The sequence below is a fragment of the Hemitrygon akajei genome, chromosome 6 (genome assembly GCF_048418815.1).
Source record: "Hemitrygon akajei chromosome 6, sHemAka1.3, whole genome shotgun sequence".
Lineage (NCBI taxonomy): Eukaryota > Metazoa > Chordata > Chondrichthyes > Myliobatiformes > Dasyatidae > Hemitrygon > Hemitrygon akajei.
Genome location: NC_133129.1, coordinates 64,117,967 through 64,131,996, shown reverse-complemented (window position 1 = coordinate 64,131,996; position 14,030 = coordinate 64,117,967). Strand labels below are relative to the sequence as shown.

General features: G+C 41.1%; 1 protein-coding gene across 1 annotated transcript in view; it reads right to left on the bottom strand.

Annotated features, from left to right (window-relative positions):
• prrc1 (proline-rich coiled-coil 1) overlaps positions 1-10,894 on the bottom strand; it is a 51,750-nt gene extending 40,856 nt beyond the window's left edge. The window contains exons 1-2 of the mRNA XM_073048481.1: positions 10,739-10,894; positions 1,298-1,409 (exon numbers count right to left, since the gene is read on the bottom strand). Of these exons, the coding sequence (XP_072904582.1) occupies positions 1,298-1,409; positions 10,739-10,825 (199 nt within the window). The 5' untranslated portion in view covers positions 10,826-10,894. The remainder of the gene's footprint in view (positions 1-1,297; positions 1,410-10,738) is intronic.
• Positions 10,895-14,030: the final 3,136 nt, after the last annotated feature.

Sequence of the window (14,030 nt, the reverse complement as noted above, 5' to 3'; positions counted from 1 at the left end):
TAATTAATGCAAACATTGTTCATACCAAGGTCCACAACAATACCTGTTTAGCAAGTAAAATCTTAATTCTACAAAACCATTGCATAACAAGATGGAAAACAGATATGCATAAAACATTTCCATTTGTCAGTACAGCTTTACATTAACAGAATCAGAAACATACAGACTTTACAGAGTTGAGGATTTAGAATAAATGTTTTACTTGTTTTTCGTTTTGCCGCAGAAGAAATTACTTGGATGATCTCCAAAACTGGCAAATGGGAAAACTGGCCTTACATTGTAAGAATGAAATACATCTTAAAAAATGAATTTCATTTTGAAGAGCTCCATGCTGAATTTCAGTATATTTGCTGATTAAAATTAAATACAGCTGATGGGGAAACTCACAGTTCCATATTTCTGAAAATTCACCAGAGACAGCATGAGATTTTTTGGTCAGTGTATATTTTCAAAGTTTCAAAACCACATCTAAATATGGTTTTCATCCACTGTTCATTAAGGTACAATGATGAGTACATTAATCTAATGCAGTTTTACTAACTTCAGCTGAAGTCTTCAACTATGTCCTACTTTCTATCTTCTACCTTTTAAATTTTTTTCCCCTCAAATATTTAAATTTCCTTTTGAAACGCTATTGTTTTTTTTTCCACTTTATAGCAAAATGATTTCAGAATGAACTAGCCATTACAGCACAGAAAGCATTCAACCCATCTGACCTTCACATCATTTATGCGCCATACAAACTACCAGCACTCCAACTACCAGGCCTTTATCCTTCCTGAACTTGGGTAGCTTCCCCCTTAATTCTATTGACAATAACTATTTCTTAGTGGTAAAATATTTCACACTTTCAGTGTTCTGTTGATAAAGAAGTTTTTCAGGTCAATCTTGTGCTCTTGGCCTGTGCATTCAAACACACCAACCATGGAAAAAAATCTGCTCTGTTTGCCATTGAATCTGATTTTCCAGCAATTGAGCCATTTTTCCCTGTTTGCCTCAAATCTTCAGAGTCACCATTTTGTCCATCTGTATCCAGACAAGACCAATTACATGTTGACACATTATTCAGAAGACCCAGAATCCAACTAATTCATGTAATGTCAATTTAATGTTTCCTAGAATAACCTCTCTAGAATCTATAGGGTAGAGCAAATGCTGCAAAACTTGTTCCCCTGATAGATTGTTAAAATTTGTTCCATCTTATTAAAATAAGACTGATTTATTTATTGATACCAATAATATCTAGGACAAGAGATTGTGCCAGAAAACACATAACTGGAATTTTAAGCAACAATACCTGTGGACACTGGGGTGTTGCTTGCAGTCATGGAAGTATTGGGAGGGGGAGTGCTGGGGGGCGTTGTCTCAATCCCACTTTCCTCCATCATCTTTTTTCTTTTGATAACAATCTATTGTAAGTAAATAATAAAATGAAGTCTAGTGACCTGCAAAGGTTTGTATCTGAGAAAAGAATAAAGTTATATGATGGTTACTTTAAAGCAAAACTGGCCAAGAAAGGTACGTGTCGCAATTTTTTAACAAGGGTTAGCCTGTAGACCATACAATTCAAAATGTCAATGGAAGGGCATTGTCAAAAATATCCCAGCAAATCCTAGGCAACATATTAGGTTAAGACACCGAGATTAGAAGGCCTTCATTCAATCAAATCAATCCCAGCATTTGAAAGAATGAAGTATGGGAAACTGTTTCAATTTGCAGGAGTGCAAGTATCTAGAGAATGCATTTAAAATTACTGCCTTAAGAATCAGAAGAGTCAAAATTTTACTTTCAGGATGTTATACAAGCTACATGTTGAATAAAAAGCTGCTGGCAGAATATTCAGTGGAAATGTGTAAAATCAAATTGGACAAATTAACATGGAAATATAGGGTCTTGTTAAATTATTCAGCCCCCAACCCTATATGAGTTATAATAAATGAGTATTATAACCAGGGATTTTGATCAATTTATCTGAGAATTTTTACTTGTGAATCACATGCTCCTTTTATTTTCCCCACAGTAGAGCCCAAAAAATAGGGAAAAACCAGAACTTAAAAAACTGAAATGTCAGCAGTTAAAAAGTATTCATCCCCCTTTGCTCAGTACTTAGTTAAACTACTTCTCGCAGCCAATAGTCTTTTTGGATAAGTATCTATTAACTTTGCACAACGTGATGGAGCAAGTTTCCCCCTTTCCAAATTGCTCAAGCTGTGCCAAGTTAGGTGGGAAGCAACAGCAGACAGGATCGTGAGGTCTTGGCAGAAATGTTTGATCAGAATTCTGACTGGGCCACTCATTGACATAAACTTTCTTCATTTAAAGCCACGCCATGGTTGTTCTGGCAATGTGTTTTTGGTTGTTGTCCTGCTGAAAGACAAACCTCCTCCCAGTTTAAGCTCTCTGACAGATGCCACTAGTCCCTGCTGCTGAAAAACATCTCCATAGCCTGATGCTACCTCCACCATACCTCACAATAAGGATGGTGTTACCTGCTGGTGTGCAGTATTAGATTTACACCACACATATGCTAAATGTTGAGGCTAAAATGTTCCACTTTAGGCTTATCCAACCACAAGGCCTTCCACATCTTTACGCTTTGACAAGTTTTTACAGGCAAGGATATATATGTTTGTTCTTTTTAAAAGCCAGGGTTTCTTACTTGCCACTCTTCCATACACACCCTTTATGTGCAAGGCCTTTGAGACTGTGCGGACACGAACCTCATCTGCAGTTGCAGCCACTGAAAGGGCAGAAAAGAATCGGACCATTTGAGAGCTTTCTCAAAATAAACACGGATATGCTTGGCCAATATCTTTCTGTACTGCGTACTTCTTACTCATCTTATTCTTAATCAGACTACTGCCTCAATGACCAGTTGCACTCATATCTACTGTGATGTAGTGCTTTGAGAGGTGGTCATGGCCAAAGTCAACTCCTGCCTAAGCAAGGACCCGGACTCACTATAATTTGCCTATCACCATGATAAATCTACATCAGATGCAATCTCACTGACACTCCACTTTGCCTTGGATCACCTGGACAACAGCATTACCTACATCAGGCTGATGATTATTGATTACGGCTCAGTGTTCAACACAAACATAGCCTCAATTCTAATCATTAACGAGCTCCAAATTCTGGGCATCTGTACATCCCTCTGCAACTGAATATTTGACTTCCTTACTGGGAGACCACAATCAGTGCAAATCGAAGATAACATCTCCTCCTCACAGACAACCAACACTACTGCACCTCAGACCAAACCAACATGGCTCTACATTTTTTGCACCCATGGCTATGTGGCTAGGCACAGCTCTAACACCATCTATAAAATTGCCGATGACACAACTACTGTTGGCAGAACTGTGAGTAGTTTCAAGTTCCTAGGTATCAACATCTCTGAAGATCTATCCCAACATATTGATGCAATTATCAAGTAGACACAACAGCAGCTACGTTCCACTGGGAGTTTGAGGACACTTGTACGTCACCAAAGACTCTTGTAAATCTCTACTGATATACTGTGGAGACCATTTTAACTGTTTGCATCACTGTCTGATATGGAGGGACCACTGCAGAGCATTGGAAAAGGCTGCAGAAAGTTGTACACTCAACTAGCTGCATGATTAGGCACCAGCCTCCCCAGCATCAAGGACATCTTCAAAAGGCAGTAATTCAAAAAGATAGCATCTATCATTAAGGAACCTCATCACCTAGGACATGCCCTCTTTTTACTGCTACCATCAAGGAGGAGATACAGGAGCCTGAACAGACACATTCAATGTTTCAGGAACAGCTTTTTCCCTTCCCCCATCAGATTTCTGAAGGGATAATGAACACTCGTTATTTTGATTTACTTTCTATTTTGCACTACTTATTTATTTTTTATATATACTTATTGTACACTTTGTAATTTATAGTTTTTTTATTATTATGTATAGCAATATACTGCTGCTGCAAGACATCAAATTTCAATACAAATGCCAATGATATTAAACCTGATTTTGATTCTGAAATAAGGTGGCTACCAAACACTGAAAAGTATTTTCTGTCCTCTATCCCCTATACAAAGACATTGCAAATTGTAGTCAGCTACTACCTTATCACAATTCACGAACAAGTGCAAATGCTTTCACCACAGCACTCTACTTTAAGAGCTCTCATAGAATCGTATGTTTAAGGTAGTGCCATGAATCACTTCTACAGGAACCACTGTATTTCCCTCCGAGATGGTACCATGTTAAATTCATCTGTACACCAGGACAGTTACTATCACTGGTCAGATAAGAATCAGAACATGTTTCAAGAGTAGGGGATAGATGCATGGTGTTCTGCATAGGTACGTTCCAATGAGACAGGGAAAGGGTGGCAGGGTACAGGAACCGTGGTGTACAAAGACTGTTGAAAATCCAGTCAAGAAGAAAAGCTTACAAAAGGTTCAAAAAACTAGGCAATGATAGAGATCTAGAAGATTATAAGGCTAGCAGGAAGGTGCTTAAGAATGAAATTAGGAGAGCCAGAAGGGGCCATGAGAAGGTCTTGGCGAGCAGGACTAAAGACAACCCCAAGGCATTCAAGATAAGACGTGAGACAATACAACCAATCAAGTGTGATGTGGAAAAGTGTGTATGGAACTGGAGGAGACAGCTGAGGTACTTAATGAATACTTTGCTTCAGTATTCACTACGGAAAAGGATCTTGGTAATTGTAGAGATGACTTGCAGCTGATTGAAAAGCTTGAGCATATAAACATTAAGAAAGCAGATGTGCTGGAGTTTTTGGAAAGCATCAAGTTAGATAAGTCTCCAGGACCGGACAAAATGTACCCCAGGCTACTGTGGGAGGCGAGGGAGGAGATTGCTGAGCCTCTGGCAATAATCTTTGCATCATCAATAGGGACGGAGGAGGTTCTGGAGGATTGGAGAATTGCAGATGTTGTTCCCTTATTCAAGAAAGGGAGTAGTGATAGCCCAGGAAATTGTAGACCAGTGAGACTTACTTCAGTGGTTGGAAAGTTGATGGAAAAAATCCTGAGAGGCAGGATTTATGAACATTTGGAGAGGCATAAAATGATTAGGAATAGTCAGCATAGCTTTGTCAAACAGGTCATGCCTTATGAGCCTGATTGAATTTTTTGAGGATGTGACTAAACACATTGATGAAGGAAGAGCAGTAGATGTAGAGTATATAGATTTCAGCAAGTCATTTTTGTGATGCCTCTAACTGGCAAAATAAAATGTCTAAGGAAATGAAAAATATCTTCAATAAAAAATCAGCAGAAATTTTGAGGCTACTACAAATGACTGAATAAGATGCATTTTTATTAGAGGGTGTATGTCTAAATAAGCCTCATACAACATTTGTTTCTGCAATATGACCACAGCATTAAAGAGTAGGCTACTCAAAACATCAAATGAGGATAAATAGGGGATGAACTCTCAGACTTGTATGAGATTTAGACAAATTAAATTCAATATTACAATACAAGTTTTTTTGTGCATTGGATCTAACCCAGTAGCTTTGATCATCACTTGCAGGAACTTGTCTAGTTCTCCTGTCCAACAAACATGTGCAGTGTGGAAAGTGCACCAATATTGAAAATGACCCTGTAAGTTTAACTACTGAAAATGATCAGCTGATCATTACTGCTTCAATTCTTATTTTTAGTTTCTGTGACAAAATTAAATTTAGTTGCAGTCAAGAATTCCTGACAGTGCAGCCCTCTCTTAATACCATACTGGATTGTCTGCTGAGATGATTCTGCTCAGGTGGTGTAAATTTAGGTGACAGAAATGAGACAGAAGGTAGCCTGCTGAAGGACGTTAACCCACCTTGATTAATCTGCTCAGGAAACTTTTTCACATCAACAAAATGAATGATAGATATTTCAAAAGAGTGTGGAGGTTGGGGATGGAGAAAACAGCAGAAATCAGATTGTGCCTTAAATGAATCATTTTGCAATTGTACAATTTTAAAGATGAACTCAGAACCTGGCTGAATTTCACAGAAAAATCAAGCACTCTGCCATTAATCAGTTTATGCATGGCAAACCAAACATCTGATACTGGTTCTGCTTATATTTTTGAAGGTGCTGCAAAAAGCAGGAATGCAAGGAACAGCAACACTGTAAGTGAAGCATTATCTCTTTCCAGGTCCTGATTCACACCTCACCCCAGGATCCATAGCAAGTGTGCTGAGTATCCTATAATGAGGTGAATTTCAATTTAACTGCCTATACCTGCAGGCCAACATATTTAGAACATGCAGGACATACTTCTAACTAGAAGCATTGTGTAGAATCATATTGATTCAGTAAATAGACACTTCTTTAGTTTTAATCAGCAATTGGAATATCATAAGCTCATGAAGTACTATTTCCGACATTCATTTAGCACTTGAATGAAACTAAGTCATTATTAAGTTTAATTTATTAGTACAAGGAGTCTGCAGATTATGTAAGGGATCTGTCCCTAAGCCGATTTCATCACAAATTAGAAATATGTTTTTTATAGAAGCCATATTGTACCATACTGCATACACTTGCTATAATTCTTATACTTCATTGAATAATCACCATAACAATACTGATAATTAAATTAATGAAACATATTAATGAATATCATTAATACTTTTATGATTAGTGTCATAAAAATACTTTAAAAATGTATGGGAGAACCTGCGTAAGGTCTGATTTCCAAATCCATGTCAATCACTGTTCTTAACCTGATCAACATTAAAGTCTAAATAACAGCTAATTTGATACTCTAAAAATTTGGATCAGTATGTAGGTTTGAAAATGAAGATTGCACCTCTATGAACCAGCTTACTGGAAGTTAGATCAGGGTGGACAATCTGTGTAAAACATTCCACTCTGTCCTCAAATTTACTTGGTCCGTTTCTGACACCTCCCTCTCCTTTTCCGATCTCTGGAGACACGTCTATTCACTGATATATTTCATAAACCCACTGATTCTCACAGCTACCTGGACTACAGTACCTCTTCTCTCCATGTCTCTTGTAAAAATGCCATCATCTTCTCTCAGTTCCTCCATCGCTGCTGCATCATCTCTCAGGATGAGGCTTTTCATTCCAGAACTAATGAGATGTCCTCCTTCTTCAAAGAAAGGGGCTTTCCTTGCTCCACCATCAACACTGCCCTCACCCCATCCTCCTACCACAACAGCAGGGATAGGGTTCCTCCTGTCCTCACCCACCACCCCATTAGCCTCTGCATCCAGCACATAATTCTCCATAACTCTGTCACTGCCAACGGAATCCTGCCACCAAGCACATCTTTCCCTCTCCCCCACTTCTGCTTTCTGCAGGGATTGCTCCTTCTGTGACTCCCTTGTCTCTCCCCACTAATCTCCCTCCTGGCACTTGTACTTGTAAGCGGAACAAGTGCTACCCCTGTCCCTACACCTCCTCCCTCACAACCATTCAGGGCCCCAAACAGTCCTTCCAGGTGAGGTGACATTTCACCTGTGGGTCTGTTGGGGTTATCTATTGTATCTGGTGCTCCCAATGTGGCCTCCTGTATATTGGGAGACTGCTTCACTGAGCCTGTATACTCCATCCGCCAGAAAAAGTGAGATCACCTGGTAGCCGCCCATTTCAATTCTACTTTCCATTCCCATTCCCATTCCAACATGTCAGTCTATGGCCTCCTTTATTGCCACGATGAAGCCACACTCTTGTTGGAGCACTAACACGTTATATTCCGCCTGGGTAGCCTCTAACCTGATGGCATGAACAACGATTTCTTGAACTTCTGATAACTGCCCCCCCCCCCCCCCCCCCCCAACCTTCACCATTCCTGTTTCTTTATCTCACCTTTTTTTCCTTAGCTACACATCACATCGCTCTGGTATTCTTCCTCCTCCCCCTTATTCCATGGTCTCCTATTTTCTCCCATCATATTCCCCCTCTTCTAGCCCTTTTCACCAATCAACTTCCCAGCTCTTTACTTCACCCCTATCCCCCTCTCTCAGTTTCACCCTATCATCTTGTACTTCTTGACTTCTCATCTTTTTTTCCAGTCCTGATGAAGAGTTTCGACACAAAATGTCAACTATTTATTCCTTTCCCATAGATGCTGCCTGGCCTGCTGAGGTCTTCCAGCATTTTGTATGTGTTGCTTTGGATTTCCAGCATATGCAGGTTCTCTCCTGTTTGTGATTTCCATCTGCATACTGTTCTGTTTGCAAGAGATGAGGTTTGTTCACTTTAAGACTTACCACATAATTAACTAAAGCACATCTTACAAAGTATTGAGTACAGGAGACGGGATGTTATGTTGAAGTTGTATAAGACATTGGTGAAGCCTAATTTGGAATACCATGTGCAGTTTTGGACACCTACGTACAGAAAAGATGTAAATAAGGTTGAAAGAGTACAGAGAAAATTTACAAGGATGTTGTCAGGCCTGGAGGTCCTGAGTTATAAGACAAGATTGACTAGGTTAGAACTTTATTCTGTGGAGCGTAATGTAGAAGATTGAGAAAATGACAGCGGTGTACAAAATGATAAGCGGTATAGATAGGGTAAATGCAAGCAGGAATTTTCCATTGAAGTTCGATGGAACTACAAATAGAGGTCATGGGTTAAGGGTGAAATGTCAAATGTTTAAGGCAAAGATGAGTGGGAACTTCTCCCAGTGCAAGTAGTGCATGCGAGCTCAATTTCAACATTTAAGACAAGTTTGGATACGTACCTGGATGGTAGGGGTATGGAGGGCTATGGTCTGAGTACAGGTCAATGGGAGGAAGCAGTTTAAACAGTTGGGTGGGCTGAAAAGCTCATCTCTGTGCTGTACCTTTCAATGACTTTATAATTAGGCACCCTGTTAATGCAAAATAAGGGAATGGGAGATGGTGGTCTTTGTTGTTGTTTTTGCCAGAATGCCTCATCACCAGAACTTTCAAACAAGCACCAAATCTATGTTTGGTGGATGGTAAGCAGGGTGATCTCTGCCAGATCTCTGATCCATAGCTTGCTGTGCTTCTGCTAGCTATGATGCAACTGAAATCATTATCCACTTCCTTTTGGACTGTGTGTTGATTCAAGTCTGCAAGGAGATGCAACGGTCTTTGTAAAGTTTCATCCTGCACGGGTGCACCACACAGGGCTCTGTGCTCGACAAAAAGTTTACAATGATATAAACCAGGAGAAGCATCAATTGACATCAAAAATGTGAAAGATACACTTAGGAGTTCTGCCCGAGATTTATTTTTTCAGTGTAGGGAACTGTCCACAACCAAATATTGTACACTAGCATGTTCTAGAATGCAGGCAGGACTGTGTGCAGACAAACAAACTAAATGACACGTGCAGCAGTTGTGCTAGCTGTACCATGCAAAAGAGTCAGAATTTAGGGTTGGTCTGCCATCACGTACGGAAGGACTAAGCCCTGCCTAATGGCCTTTCTAGCTCAGTGAATGGTTAGAAACGGAAATTAATATATTGACATAACGTATGTATTACAAGCACTTGCAATGTGATACTTGATACAGTGAATGACGTAAGTCCAATATTTGTACAAGTATTTATGAATGAAGGATATTTTTGAAGAGGAAAAAAGTCACCTCCAGCTAAGAACAGATAAAGATGAACTTTACAGGAATTTGGTAAATGTTCCCCATAACAGTTGAACAGTCAAATGCTTAAGCAAGGCAATATCAAGAATACAGCAACAGTATTGACTAACAGCTCTACCAATTCACTATCAGTATCCTCCACCACAGGTACAATCAACAAAACAAGTTTTTGGAAATATTCTAAATCCACCCCAGAAGCAATGCCCAGCTCCATCAAACCTCTGCGCAAGGTGGGAAAACCAAGATAGTGGGAATGCCTTCAAGTCATATATCATGACTGATATATATTGCCATTTTTTCACAGGCCCTATAAGTATTACAATCCCTTTTTTCAGTATCTCACTGAGCCACTGCATCATTAATTATTGAATACTCCTTATCTAAAGCACCTAGGGCCAAAAATGTTTCAGAGTTTGGAATATATGACATACCAACTACTACCTCTGGTACCAACGTTCATTCCATGGTCAAAGTAACTTAGATAACATTTCTTCCCTGCACTGATGTTTGATCTGAACAACAACTGAGCCTTTTGACCACGTCTACATGCTTTTACGCATTGAGTTACTGCCACATGATTGGCTGATTCGATAAATGCATTAACAAGCAGGTGTACAGATGTACCTAATAAAGTGGCTACTAAGTGTACAGCAGTTAAATCAGAGCACGATCTGACTCCATGATCAGAAATGGGATAGCCACCAGATATTACGGGTGATATCGCGGCTAGGACAAAAGTCGACTCCTAGAACAACGGCTCAAATGGGAAGTTTAGCATCCAGACAGAGAGCCCTTGTCCGAGGTATCATGCCATTGTGATGGGAGCTTCATCAGTGCAGAACTCGCTCAATACGACACTGGCCCTCTGCACAGAGACTGAGAGGGTTGTCAATCTCAGGGTAGAGACGGGTGGGTAATGGGACTGTACAGACTAGTACTCCCGGGTTGAGTGAGGTGAATCCTGGGACAGAATGGAATCACCTCCAGCATTGCCACGTCCCCTATCCTGAAGCTCCAGGCATCTAAATCCATCGTGTTCGGATCTCGGGACCCGGAGTCTGGGTGGTGGCCGGGGTACCCCCGCCTCACTCGGCACCAGATCCCGAAAGTGGTTTGGGTGACGGCGCCCACAGAGAACTTACCTGATGAACCCCGCCAGCTGTTCGGCCCCCGGACACACAAGATGGCCGCGTCACCACAGCAACGTCAGCGCTCGCCACGTAACCCATCAGCGGCCCGCTGCGCAACGTCACAGCGCAAGTCCCGCCCAGCAGGGAACTGCATCGTCTTAAAGGGACATCACACCCTCTGATCACGGAAGCGCTCCGCCCCTCCCTCTGGTCACCGGGACACTGCCGACAACTTCCACTTTCCTCTTGACGCCCAGATCTACGTTCCCACCCACGGCCATGAATATGTATCTTCCCTACCTCTCCAACACTTTCTACTGAAAACCAGCCACCCCAGTACCCACAGTTCCACTCATCCAGCGACAAGAAATTGCAGGGAGGTGTGAACGCAGCAGAGACTGTCACGTAAACTGACTTACACTGACTCCGTCTGCAATTCCTGCTGCACTGGGGAAGTAGCCAAAGTAACTTCAAGGACTGCTCCCACTCCGGTCAATGTCTCTCATTTCTCCCTTTCCATTGGCCAGCGATAGAAGACGTACCACCAAGCTCAAGGACAGATCGTATTCCACTTTTATATGACTCTTGAATGGACCTCTTATAAGATATAGATTAACTCGATCTCTCAATCTACCTCATCCCTTGATTTGTCTATATGCACTGAATTTTCCCTGTAATTATTACACTCCATTCTGCATTCTCTTTTTTTAAACTTTTTGTACTACCTCGATGTATTTACAGTGCCTTGAAAAAGTATTCAGCCCCCAATCCTTTGTTCACATAAATAAGTATTACAACCAGGGATTCTGACCAATTTAACTTAGAATTTCTATTTGTGAATCACGTGTTCCTTTTTCATAGATACTGAAAACATCACCATAGCACGATGCTACCTCATCCATAACTTTACAGTAGGGATGGTGTTATCTGGCTTACATGCAGTATCAGATTTATGCCACACATACTGCTTTAAAAAACCATTGTTGACTGTAAAGGCAGTGAAGTGTCACTTAGAAGGTACTGTAAAGGTGCAGAAGAAGTTCTTGTAAGATGAGATGAAAGTGGAACATTTTGGCCTCAACACTAAGTGGCATGTATGGTGTAAATCTAACACTGCGCATGAGCCATGTAACAGAATCCCCACTTTAAAGTATGGTGGAGGTAGCATTATGCTATGGGGGTGCTTTTCAGCAGCAGGGACTGGAAATCTGGTCAGGATTGAAGATAAATGGTAGGGGGGTGGCATGGCTTTAATGGTAAGAAATGATATTAAATCATTAGAAAGAGTTGACATAGGATCGGAAGGTACAGAATCTTTATGGGTTGAGCTAAGAAATTGCAGGGGTAAAAGGACCCTGATGGCAGTTAGCTAGAGGCCTCCAAACAGCTGCAGTGATGTGGACTACAAATTACAACAGGAAATAGAAAAGGCTTGCCAGAAGGGCAGTGCTATGATAATTGTAGAGGATTTTAACATGTGAGTGGATTGGGAAAATCAGGTCGGCACTGGATCTCGAGAGAGAGAATTTGTAGAACGTCTACGTGATGTCTTTTTAGAACAGCTTGTTGTTGAGCCCACTAGGGGATCGGCTGTACTGGACTGGGTATTGTGTAATGAACCAGAGGTAATTAGAGAGATAGAAGTGAAGGAACCCTTAGGAGGCAGTGATCACAACATGATTGAGTTCACTGTGAAATTTGAGAAAGAGAAGCCGAAATCTGATGTGTTGGTATTTCAGTGGAGTAAAGGAAATTACAGTGGCACATGAGAGGAACTGGCCAAGGTTGACTGGAAAGGGACACTAACAGGAAGGACGGCAGAGCAGCAGTGGCTGGTGTTTATGCGAGAAGTGAGGAAGGTGCAAGACAGATATATTCCAAAGAAGAAGAAATTTTTGAATGGAAAAAGGATGCAACCGTGGCTGACGAGAAGTCAAAGTAAAAGCAAAGCAGAGGGCATACAAGGAAGCAAAAATTAGTGGGAAGACAGAGGATTGGGAAGTTTTTAAAAGCTTACAAAAGGAAACTAAGAAGGTCATTAAGAGGGAAAAGATGAACTATGAAAGGAAGCTAGCAAATAATATCAAAGAGGATACTAAAAGCTTTTTCAAGTATATAAAGAGTAAAAGACAGGTGAGAGTAGATATAGGACCGATAGGAAATGATGCTGGAGAAATTGTAATGGGAGATAAGGAGATGGCGGAGGAACTGAATGAGTATTTTGCATGTCTTCACTGAGGAAGACATCAGCAATATACCGGACATTCAACAGTGTCAGGGAAGAGAAATATGTGCAGTCACAATTACGACAGAGAAAGTACTCATGAAGCTGAATAGTCTAAGGGTAGATAAATCTCCTGGACCAGATGGAATGCACCCTCGTGTACTGAAGGAAGTAGCAGTGGAGATTGAGGAGGCATTAGCAATGATCTTTCAAAAGTCAATAGATTCTGGCCTGGTTCTGGAGGACTGGAAGATTGCAAATGTCACTCCGCTATTTAAGAAGGGGGCAAGGAAGCAAAAAGGAAATTATAGATCCGTTAAATAATCAAATTAAATAAGTAGTGCAACAACAGAAATAGAAAAGTAGTGAGGCAGTGTTCATGGGTTCAATGTTTATTCAGAAATTGGAGGGGCAGGAGCTGTTCCTGAATCACTGAGTGTGTGCCTTCAGGCTTCTGTACCTCCTTCAGGACAGTAACAATGAGAAGAGGGCATATCCCTGAGTTTGGGGGTCCTTAATGATGGATGCTACTTTTTAGAGGCACCACTCCTTGATGACAGATGTCTTTGATACCACAGAGGCTAGTATCCATGATGGAGCTGACTAATTTTACAGTTTGCTTTGATCCTGTGCAGTAGCCAACCCCCGCAACCACCCCCCCCCCCCAATACCAGACAGTGATGCAGCCAGTTAGAATGCTCTCCACGGTACATCTGCAGAAATTTTCAGAAACGTGTAGTGATCAGTTTTACCACTGCAGTCATGGACATATGTATCTGCCTCAAGTAGATTGGTGAGGATGAGGTCAGGCAGGTTTATTCCTTGGAGACACAAGAAACTAGATGCTGGAATCAAGAGCAATACATCAGGTCAGGCGGCATCTGGGCTGGAGAAATGGACAGTTGGCATTTCGGGTTGAGATCCTTCTTCTGGCCTGCATGATAAAACGGAAGATATAGCCAGTGTAAAAAGGTGAATGGAGGGGATGTAGCAAGTGACAGTTGGATCGAGGTGAGTGGGCAATAGGCAGATGGGAGAAGAGTAGGAACAACATAGAAGCTGGAAGGCGATATGCAGAAG